The sequence below is a fragment of the Denticeps clupeoides genome, chromosome 3 (assembly GCF_900700375.1).
Source record: "Denticeps clupeoides chromosome 3, fDenClu1.1, whole genome shotgun sequence".
NCBI lineage: Eukaryota > Metazoa > Chordata > Actinopteri > Clupeiformes > Denticipitidae > Denticeps > Denticeps clupeoides.
Window position 1 is genome coordinate 10217595 of NC_041709.1, and position 11737 is coordinate 10229331.

The window sequence follows — 11737 nt, forward strand, 5'->3', positions numbered from 1 at the left end:
CTCTCATTACTGCTATTCGGATATCATCTTATGATGGATTGCCTTGCTTTTATGAAATAAACACAACAAAGATAAAACACCTCCTTTTTGAACGATCTGATCAGAGCAGCAGACCATCACACCATTTACAACTCGTCCACAACAGTGTGTCAGTCAGGCAGAAACTAAACTTGCTGCGCAACAATATGACTAAAACCAGCATGTTCCTCGGCAGATCTTATCAGAAAGCCAACGTCCAGTTCAGCGGTTCCTCAGACAACAGACACAAGCCCCGGTGCCACAGAATAATAATAATTGTGTAATAATCATGACCAAAAAATATCCTTTTCACAACCTGTTGTTCCAAATTTACAAATGCATCCTAACAGTAGGTAAAGTAAAGTATCCCAGGGATTTAAACCCATCTGCCGTTTCTGGGGACCTGGGGATTCAGATCTTTTTGAGCGCCGTTGGCTCAGGTGTAGTGTGTTCCTGTGTGGTGTTTTCCCTGACACCCTGCAAGTAGTACTCTAATTTATATCCAATAATTTTTAAGCACATTCTAAACCGTTTAAACGTTTTAATTGCCTGTTATTCACTTTCACACCTACTGTAATGTTTGTTTGTTTTGTGGTTCACATGCCTGTTGCTTCACCACAGGGAGAAGAGCAGGTTAATACACCATTGGATCCATTCGGCACTTCTCTGCGACTAATGTATTAGCACATTAACTGCTGTTGTGTATCTGCCAATGGGGGCACAATTGAAGCTCTAATTGCTGATGACTGCTGCGCACACACATGGTAATTGGGGAGCTCCTATAGGTCAGCGCAAATGAATCCCACAGCAATTGTCACATTCGCCTCATCTGCGTGGGCCAGGAACAATGAGGAGAATGAGGGACTTTAAAGAGCTTAAAACCAGCCGGTAATGACTGCATCAGCCACAGGGACAGCAGCCGCCGGCTCCCGCATAGATAACTGGGCAAAGCTACGCAATTCTCTAGGCTAGTTTTCAATAGATGTGAGATAAGAGGTGGCAAGGCCAGGAGCCATGACTCCTTAACCTGAAATAAAGAAAATTGTTGCATAACAAAATCCTGGAAATGTGTGCTTGGAAACTATAAAGAAAAAATATATAATTTCAGAGTTTGATGGAATGCAGGAGGACAAACTATTTTGGTCATGTTTAGGAGGTTGAAAGGATTGAGGTTGAAATATCTATAATTGCATCTCCATTTGTGCTTGATGATGCTATTTAGTTCTGCTCCATTTCTCCCGCTTTAATCTTGGTCTAATCACTCGTTTGATCTAGTGACTGCGAGTGGCAACAGCCCCAGTCACACTTTCCAGAGCTGGCCGGGGCACTTAGAATTTCCTGAAAACCTCCTCGGAAACATATTTTTAGGAATGGGGAACAGAAATGATGTACAATGATGTTTATTATTACTCATTTTTTGTAATGTTGAGTTACAGTGTATAGACTTATACATTAGGACATCTCAGCTGTATTATGTTTATAAATAAATAATTCCATTAAGAAAGCCTGATCATTTATGAGTTATTTAATCGTTACAAAATTTATACATTAGATTTTTTTATGCAATATGGAGAAGAGCCTGAATAACACAAGCTAATAAATAAAAAATTGAGAGTATCCTCAAGATCTAATGCAGGGTTGGCTAATGCAAGTATCCGTGTCACTGTTATTTGACGATGGTGGAAGTCGACTAGTAGATTAGGTACATAAAGATCCTCTGAATATAGTGTTTATCAATGGATTAATTATGTAACTTAACTGATTGATATACTGCAATCCAAGAACATTAAATGCAATAAATATGTGATAAATATAAAGATGCATGGTCAAATCTGTGTAAAACCCTCTAATGTAACTCATCCGTGCCAGCTGAAACTATTTTTCTTGCTTCTAACATTATTCGGTATTCTACATCTTCTCAACAAATGCACGTGTGCAGTTTCCCATGATTGCGGCGCAACGTCTGATTTGTATTAACAACATTGTAATACTGGTCAATTACACACAGCATCTCTAGGGGGAGCCCTGGAGCAAAAGAAAAATGCTACATAACGCCGCATTAACTTATACTGACTACCCCACCTGACTAACTTCAACAGAGACTGGTATCCATGGTAACCAATATGCATCTGATTGGCCAAGAGGGGGACTTTACAATATAAAATATTTAAACAGAAGCTCCCACAGCCCTTGTTTTCATTTAACAACAATGAAACATTAACATGCACACAAGATAGCAGCTAAAGAACAGGACCACAGCAGAGGTTTCCGCAGGATCTGCACCCGCACCCGCACATCCGGAGATGGGGAACATCTCATTGTAGCCAGCTGCCTTGGCTAGTTGCTATCTTAAATTATTTTCTGTGCGTCAGAGTTGAAGTCGAACTCCAGTAAATCTTCAACATGAGTCTATTAAGTATGTGGTCAAAAGGAAACAATTGAAACCACCTGTGGCGCCGATCATCGAGAAACAAGCGCACCGCAACGTAGGACGTGACACGTTCATTTGCCAGAAAAATACAGAAAGCTGCAGCCAAGTTTGTTTAACACAGTTTCAATAATTCCTGACACCTCCACGATTGGCGTATAGCATATATATTAAGTTTTTAAGCCTTTGGGACGACTAGAATTATAGGAACCACAATCCAACTTTTTAACATATGAAACTTTCTTCATTTAAACTCATCTGTATCACTTCAGTGACCTTTCTGAAGAACGCGTACAAGCCTGGAGTCAAAAAGAACGAGGTCCGGGATCTTCTTCCATTCTCAATGGAAACATCGCCCATTAGGATTTAATCTGATTACAGTGTGGTTCAGATAGATTTTCCGCTGTGGGAACGCTCATCAAATGGGTGGCTATTTGCCCAAACCTCAGAAGCGCCAGTCTTCATGCACTCTTCATCCTTTAATCGTGACACATTTAGCTAGGCTCTTCACCTTAACCTCTCACATTTTGAGTGGTTCTTTTATTTTTCCAGTAGAGCTGCGATTGCTTTCATAAGCCAGACGGGTGACAAAAAGCAATTTCAAGATGCCTTCTCTCTCTTTCGGGATCACATTGCGCGCTGACCTGAAGTCGTGCAGCGGGGATGACAGTCTCATTACAGTGATCTACAGTTGCAGAGTTGAGTTCACATCTTTCTGCTCCGCCTTCACTTTCACCACAGCAGAGATTTACACTCGCATCTGGAGAACATGGCATGGTAGCGCACCCACTGCTCCTTTTTTCACTTTCCCCAGCTTCAGGCACTGCGACACAAAGGTCAGACCTTTTGCCATGGCCTTCTCTACAGGTCTGCGGAGAGGCTATTGTAATTAAACTGGAACGATGGCAGCGAAGCTTTGGTAGATGAAGTTTAAAACTTGGTTTGGAAAGGCTCATATCTAAAACCCCTGGGAACACAAAGCGGTGGGTAGAAATGGGGCAATTTAATCTTCCTCTTTAAAAAGCACCATCTGTCCAAACGCAATTCATCATTATTGACTGCGTGTGTGTCTGTGTTTGCAAGCGTGTGTTTTAATTTGGCTCTGAGAATATTTTTTCAAGGTTTGGAATTATGCTTAATACCACAAAGTTATAAACAGTAAAAAAAAACACTCATGGAATTTGAGCAGCTCAGGCGCCAGAGGTTATTATGTTAGCAGGCCATTTGTTAAATTTCCTAGTCACTGACGTGACATTGGGCCACTGGGCACCGTTTGGGGACGGCCAGTAAGTACTGCGTTGCCAGGTCGGCTGTTTCTTTATCTGCTGCCCCTCACCGGAGCCCAGGGGCTGTCGGATTCACTCCCTCCTGGAACATCTGCATTCATCAGCCTCTTTGAATGAGGAGTTATCATCAGACCGATAAGAGGAGTCTGAGGGAGCAGCGTTAAGGCTGGACGTCTGTCTGACCGATGAGCGTCGGCTTCTCCAGCGTCAGTGTGCGAGTGGCCATGTGCGTGAGCGGCTGGTGTTCCTCAAACTACCGTTGTATGAGTACACTGAGACAGAGGCATTCATCATTTTTCTACGGACCATTACCTCCACTGATGGGTGAAGCAAAAACATCACTTTCATTACCACAATGCTGCAATGTGGGCCGGGAACATTCCACGAAACTCCCACACAGGCTCGGCCGTACCTCTCCTCATCATTCAGTCATTGTTATATTGGTTAGATCAAATCCTTTTCTGCTTTAAGCATTAGTAAATAATGGAATAGCCACAACACAAGGCCTCTGTCAAATTTCTGACTCCAAAAAGGCCCAAATCAGATCTCCTAGATGGTGCCAATTCGGAGAGTTTGGACAGCTGCAAGCCCGGCTGCATGTACCAGGCCGCCATCAGAGACCTACATCGGCTGCTCCACCTCTCGTCCTGCAGGCTGCCCAGTCAACAGGTTATAAAGTAAACCAGATAACAGAGACCGAGAATGTAATACGGAGCCCCCCCCCCACAAATTGCTGCAACAGCCTTAATATATCAGCATGATGTTCGTCCAGTGGATCATTTATGCAGGATCCTTAACCTGCCATGGGATCTGGCAAAACGTTTTTTGATAGAACATGCTCTCAAAGAACAGCGTCAGGAACACGGCAGTTACTAGTAGATAAATATGACAGATGGTGTCAGTAATGCTTTAACATTTGTAAAATTGCGAGGGCAATTTTATGTGCAGCCATAGAAGGCCCAATTTTGCTGCCTGGCTGTGACGTGGGCCGTGTGTGTGTGTGTGTGTGTGTGTGTGTAATAGCAGTGGTCTGGCTTCTGGGTGTTAGCAGAAATTGCCATGTGTAATCCCCTTAGTTCCGTTGGAGTATTAGAGCAAATTCCACTCAACTCCACATGATTTCCATGTAAGTGTGCACTTTGAAGGACGTACGAAATTGTGAGGTCCACCGAGCTGACATTCAGCCACGCCGGGAACAATGGGGTTTTGAGTCAAATTCAGACCAACCCCATTAGGGTCACATTTATCTTAATAACGGAAGACACACCAAAGCAGACTATTTGTTCAGCTGATGCCTTCCACACCTTCTATGCCCTCCAACCAGCCATATGTCTGGACCACTAACTCAGGCTGGGATACAGCAGCCGTTCCCCCAGCGAACCTAATTAGGATGTTGAAAAAGAAAGAGATTCATCCGAAATAGTTGTGTTGGGCGATATGTTACTATAAAATTAAAAAATTATCTATTGTTTTTGTGGCATGAGACAGAATAATTTTGCCCAAAATGCCGTTTACCCAACTACAGGATGATGGGTAATAAGATCAAACTGACACTTTTATAAAAAAAAAACCCCAAAAAAAAACAGAAATGACATTAAGAGCTCACCTGCGAGAAGTTGAGGCCATTTAAAGGGTGACACTGCTCCTCCACCTTCTCCACCGCACCCGTCCTCTTCTTCATCCGCTCGGCCTCCTGGGCCAGGTAAAGGTCCAGGACGGGAACGCCGCGCGTCTTAATGTCCGCCTCCGTCAGCGAGTTCACCATCAGCATGACCCACACGGGCCTCTTCCGTTCCCAGTTGCCAGCGATGGCGTTGAACAGGTAGTCGGCATACAGGCCTTTGCCCCGCTGGTCAGGCGTCATCCACGATGGCATCATGAGCTTGACGTACTCCAGGTGCCTCTTGAGGCGCCAGTAGATGTCTTTGGGCAGCACATCCTGCAGGTTCTCTCCCTGCGGCAGCAGCTGGCAGCTGGTCAGTGCCGAGATGGTGTACGGATCAGTAAGGTCCAGCTCGAAGTACACTATGTTGCTCTCCTGGAAAGCCTTTTTGGAGTTTTCTGGGATGAAGTCCCACACCCTGGTATAGGGGACATGGATGGTCCCGTAGAAGTACGACGGCGGGTCTCGTTTTATGGTCCACAGGAACGAGTTCAGTTCGCTTTGCTAGGGAGTGGAGATAAAACCATCACACAGCCATTCAGTAGAATTCTTCTAATGCAAGATTCACATGATTAGCCACAACACAACATGCATGGTGTAGTTCCTGAATAAAATTAATAAACAGAACGCATTTTGAAATGTCAAATTGAACAGTGACATGCTTAACCAGCTGACGTTTTGAATGAGAAAAGGCTGTGACTGAAGGTCAGTCAAATATGCTGGAATATATTTACACAATTGCACACATTTTGTACTTTTCTCTATATTGCTGTTTGTCTTTCCCACATTAAACATTCATTTATGCTACTTAATTGCTGTTTATGTGTCCAATAATTTTGCATCTGTCATCCTATGAAAAAAAACTTTTTTTTTTTAAGAATAATAAAGAGTGGCTAAAAAGTTAACAACACGACTGAAACGAAGTGCAGACCATTGCCATGTGGATTGAGAAGCTGCTGACGATGCAGCGATCGGCCGTTAATATCTTATTAGGGCAACGCTTGGGACTCAATCCACGTCGGGACGGCTCCGGTTTCACGGCGGGGTGAAAGGTCACGAGGGGAAAATCCTGTTCCTCCCGATAGGAGTCAAACGTTTAATTAACAACTTGGCACTCGCGTCTTTTACACACACACACACACACACACACACACATATGTATGTTTTTAATTGATTTCCAGCATTTCCAGACCCTCTTATCCAGAGTACGTTTTCCCGCATGTATTGACGTGTCCACCGTGGCAGCGAACCGCGTAATATTCTTACTTTTCTGTTGAGCTCGCAGTTAGCCGAATCGCCGAGGCTCCACTGATTGGCTCTCACCAGCAAAATGCAGAAAGCGGCGTGGATACAAACGCCCCGAGTGGCCAGCATCATAGTTCCGAGCGTGGGTGGGGGGACCGCCGGCGTCTGTGGTTCGGGGCGAGTTATTGCCCAGACCCGAGGTGCGGGGAAAGTCCGGAGTCGCTCCGACGAACACTTGATGCCATGATGCCGCAAGTTCCGTCTCAACACGCAGAAGAAGAAAACAAGTTCACGCGACGCGGACGAGCGAGTCGCCGCTCGGAAGTGTCACTTGCAGCAGGCGTCCTCGGTTGGAAGGAGTTGCTGTGACATGCTGCGGTTGTCCCGTCGCTGTAAAATAAAAAGAAAAAAAAAAACACGCAGTCGCTCGGGAAAAGTGCGGGACTACATGTCCCACCCGGCAAAGTGAACGAACCTCCCCTCTCCCCGAAATAAAACCTGTAACTAAATATGTCCGAAAACTACGGGCAGTATCCTTTAAAAAAAAAAAATCTCCTCTCTGGTCCCTGCGCTGCTCCGGCTTGGGACAAGAAGCCTCATTAGTCGGTTCCTGAAGAGCCCGGGCATCGCTGTCAGGGTGGGAGCGTCCCTCCGTCCCTCCCTCCTTCCCTCCCTCCGTCCCCTCGCAGGGCGCACTCACGCCGCGACGTAATCTCATTAAAGCATCTGAGGGCCGCGGGCCATTGTCGGGAGGAGCGCGGCGCGGCGGGACCTCGTCACGGGGATCCCCGCGAGGTCCTCCGCGGCGCCTCCGGACGCGGACCATCAACAAGCGCGTACGTCCCTCCATTCGGCCGAGGGGAGCGTCGAAAATGTCTCACACACACACACACACACACACACACGTATTTACGCTTAATAATATTTTTTAAAAATGCGTTGTCTCTACTAACTTCGACACATTCAACGCACCGGCCATCACACCAGTCGAACTCCTTCATTATCGAACATGCTGAGGAGACGATTAGCCGATTAGCACAGGTATATAAAACGGGCCGTGTTTTCTCCTTTTAAGTGGACGTTATACGACCCGACGTGGTCGTGTGCACCGTGTGCTAATGGCCGCCCTTCGGCCGGATAATTAGCGCGGTCCGAGCGGCCTGTCGGGTGCCGATAATGCGCTACAAACCAGGTTCCATTACCATGATAATGCCGATAATGCGGGAAAATACCTGGCGCAGACTCCGCCAGACGGCCATTGTCGCTGCCCGTTAATTAAACCAAGGCCACGGAAACAATCAGATGCTGTAACGAATAGCTTATTACGTTTAGAAATGAGGTTAAATATTTTTTTTACTTACTTCACACGTTTCAGAGTAGTCTGTACTTTTAGGTCTTTTAAAGAGATAAACACGGCAAAATCTTAATTAACTATGTATAGACATGGAGCTATATATTCAAGTATGAAACGGAATTGGCCAAAATAATATGAAGTTAATAGGCTGAGTATATTTAAAATATGCTTAAAGCTGGATCAATAGAGTCTGCTCTGTCAAAAAAAAAATCACATAGGTAAAACAAAAACACCAAATGTGTTCTGTGCTTTAAGTTAAATCATGTTTAGAAGCTGCAGGGTTGTGGTCAGTGGAATTGAACAAAAAGCTGGTGCACTGGCATCATTTAGTTGGAAATATCATCTGTTCACAGGGTTCAACGGTCTAATATAATTTTTACATTTACAGCATTTATAAGACGCCCTTATCCAGAGCGACTTACAATCAGCAGCAACTTGTGGTTAAGTGTCTTGTTCAGGGACACAATGGTAGTAAGTGGGATTTGAACCTGGGTCTTCTGGTTTTTGAATTTTGAATAATATTTGAACCAGCTGACTTTCTTTCATGTGGAGCAACAGATTTCGATTCCCCAGACCTGCAAAATACAAGTTTGTGTCTGAAAGAGCGCCGCCTACTGGTGAAGTGAAACCTGCCCCATTAATAATTACCACACCGCCGATGACAGTGAGTGTCAAATATTTCAGGAATGTCACATGTTTAACGCAGCAAAACAAGACAAATTAAACAACAAGAATTTATGTTCTGTATCACAAAATGCATTGTTTTAAAGTGATTTTGCATGCAGGATCCAAATATTTCAAAGTGACCGTACCCTATGCTTGCCAGTATTAATGTTATAGTTTTTTATTGTCAGTCTCAATTTATGACATTTGCCTTTCTTCAAGAGTTTCTCAAAAACTCAAGAGTTTCTGCAAAAACGTTTTTTTTTTTCTTTTTGAAGTTAAACTACCATTATGAAAGATAAATTATCACAAGTTTCTCCTTTGCCAATACTTAGAAGGTACTTGGCCAACTGTAACAAACACGCGGCTTCGTATAAAATATCCACGCTTGTCCAGCGTTAATTCCTCAATGGCCCAGTGCACCGGCAACCACTGGGCTATAGATCACTGGGCCGCTCCTCCGCTCTGTGATCTATTGTCAGCGTCCTTGACCTTGAATGGCCGACCAGTGTGGGCTCAGACAAAAAACGTCTAAGAACAAATTGGACTCGGATCAGATAATAAACACATACACTTCCCAGAAGTCACATGCCACATTTAGGCTAACTCATAGTGATAAGAGGCTTTCGCTGGCTGGTTGATGTGTGGCCTGGCTGCGAGTAATGGCTCTGCTTTGCTGTCAGGGTACAATGGTTCCGTGGATGAACTAAACAGGAAACCAGAGCAAATTGGCCAGTCAGATTGATGCACTGATTGAGCGAGTGCAGAACTGGGTCAGTGAATAGAGGTCAGTGTGCAGGAACCACAGGCAGGGGGTAAACTGTAGCACTTTGGCTCAAAGCCGAACAATTTCTAAGGACATGTATTGTCCTTTTTGTAAATGAGAAATGCCACATATTTAATTTGGAGTATCTTCAGAATGGAATATTTTCCCAGAGTACTGGACAAAATCTGTTTTTTTATTAATATATATATATATATATGCAAAATACTCTGCGTGTTTTAACTCATAATTCAAAATCTGCCTTTCATTTCCCCCCCTACCCTTCTCTTGAAACCTGAACGGAGGCTTTACATCTGCAGAAAAAAAAGGGTGCATAATGATTTCCCTCAGACACGTAAAGCTGTGTTTTCTTAAGATCGCTGTGTTGTTTTAATGTCGGCTGTGGAGGAGCGGAGCCGAGGTGCGGCGAGGACTTGACACTCCTGGCTCCTGTCTGATTTAAATGCTAACTCTGCCCGTTAGAGTGAAGGCTGGATGGTACAGGCAGGTTAAAGCGAGAGTAATGGTAGTAGGGGGGGTAGGAAGGAGCGAGAAGGCACAGTCTCATATTTCTTCTTGGTGTGCTTGGAAGCGGCAGTGTGGCGGGACCTCCTGAGGTGCTCTGGTCGGGAGTTTTGTGAGTGTCTCGATCCCTCCAGCAGCTTGCTGAGCTGATTATTTTCACGCCGCTCGCTGTGTGAAGAAGTCTTTGTGTGTGAGGGCCTCGCTGTGGGCTCAGTGAGACAGCGGAGGTGGACAGTGCTGGTCTGGCTTTCATTTAAAACCACAAGGTAGTGGGGAGTTGAGTGGTGCACCGAGGGCTACAAACGTTGTGTATCATAGCTGTGGATGAAAAGAGTCTCTGAACTGTAAACTTATGTGTGTGTGTGTGTGTGTGTGTGTGTGTGTGTGTGTAAATATATATATGTGTGTGTGTGTGTGTGTGTGTGTGTGTGTGTGTAAATATATATATATGTGTGTGTGTGTGCACAGATGTGCCTCAAGCTTTCAATGGCCTTTCAAGTACTAAAAGCCACCTACACAAGGATTGCTGTGCACAGAGAGTCAATAGTTCTGTAATTATTGTCTTTCAAACACTGCACCGTCATGCTGCTCAAATTTGTGGTCACGTCGACCCCTCTCATTTTATCTCCCGAATCATAATTGGTAGTAATTACCAGTGTTTACTGGAGAGGTTTTGATTTTTTTGCTAGTAAATCAGTGGACAACATCTGAAGTGGCTGAGTCAGACCGGGAACCCAGCACCCATCTAGTGGTGCAAAGCTGAGACCAGTTGGTTTTAGGAACCTTGTCTTGACCATCAGTTCAATGGTGAATTCATATAGAAAGTATGTATTTTGAAGTTGTTTGTTAGGTGCAGTGTGTAATATTTTGAATTCATGTGGAGAGCATAAAGAGGATTTATGTTGTCAGTTGTGTATCTGATGGTTACATTTAAGACACTTGTTTTAATGACAGTGGCAGCAGGACAATCGTTTTCATCTGTACACGACACTGACCACTGCTAAACACTGACGCTCCACCCGCCACAACACTAGCAAACAGAGAAATGTGTGTCGGACAGAGAGGCTCGAGCACGGATAGGGTTTCAAAATTGTCTTGAGCAATGCTGGACAAAACCAATCCGGAAGAATCAGAAACAGATGGTAGTGCATGTAGCTGTTTCCGGTAAAATGTGGAAATAAAAATATATAGATCAGCGGGTTTTCCTATGAGGAGCGCCTGGGACAGTATATTAAGGCCCGTTTTGGAGTGCTGATGCTGACGTGGCTTTAGGTGGGTCAGGTTCTCAGAGCTGGGACAGGACGGGTGTTGGCTGAGGTTGATGATGATGATGAGTTGGGTTGATGATGAGTTGTCCTTCCCATTCTGTGCATGAAAAAAGCGTATTGTGAACATAACGAAAGGTGTTGTGTGGAGACAAGCCAATATGCTGAAATATTCCATATTTTCAAAGTCATATTTTGTGCATCACAGTTTTTATTTTCACAGCAGCAGAGCTCTGAATGTTTGGTGAGTCTTTCAGTCATAATTCCTTTATTTGTATTGTTAGAAATTCTCTGCATATGCATAGGAAATGGGATATAATGCCCTTGAGCCGAGCTGTGAGGCCGGTCTATCGTCGGGCCACTCTATCAGCTTGTTGGCCTTTTTAACACCGTGACCTTGGCCATGGAGTTGGGTGTCTGCTGAGAGGCTGGTGAAAATAAACATCGGTTAACATCAGTAAGCAGGGGTCCAATCAGCATGTGATAAATTATGGCGTAATTGGTCTGATGAAACAGAGGAGTGGAGT

The 11737-nt window shown here is 44.5% G+C and overlaps 1 protein-coding gene across 1 annotated transcript in view; it reads right to left on the reverse strand.

The window, feature by feature from the left end:
• trabd2a (TraB domain containing 2A) overlaps window positions 1-7098 on the reverse strand; it is a 45825-nt gene extending 38727 nt beyond the window's left edge. Inside the window, exons 1-2 of the mRNA XM_028973787.1 lie at window positions 6662-7098; window positions 5339-5899 (exon numbers count right to left, since the gene is read on the reverse strand). Of these exons, the coding sequence (XP_028829620.1) occupies window positions 5339-5899; window positions 6662-6772 (672 nt within the window). The 5' untranslated portion in view covers window positions 6773-7098. The remainder of the gene's footprint in view (window positions 1-5338; window positions 5900-6661) is intronic.
• Window positions 7099-11737: the final 4639 nt, after the last annotated feature.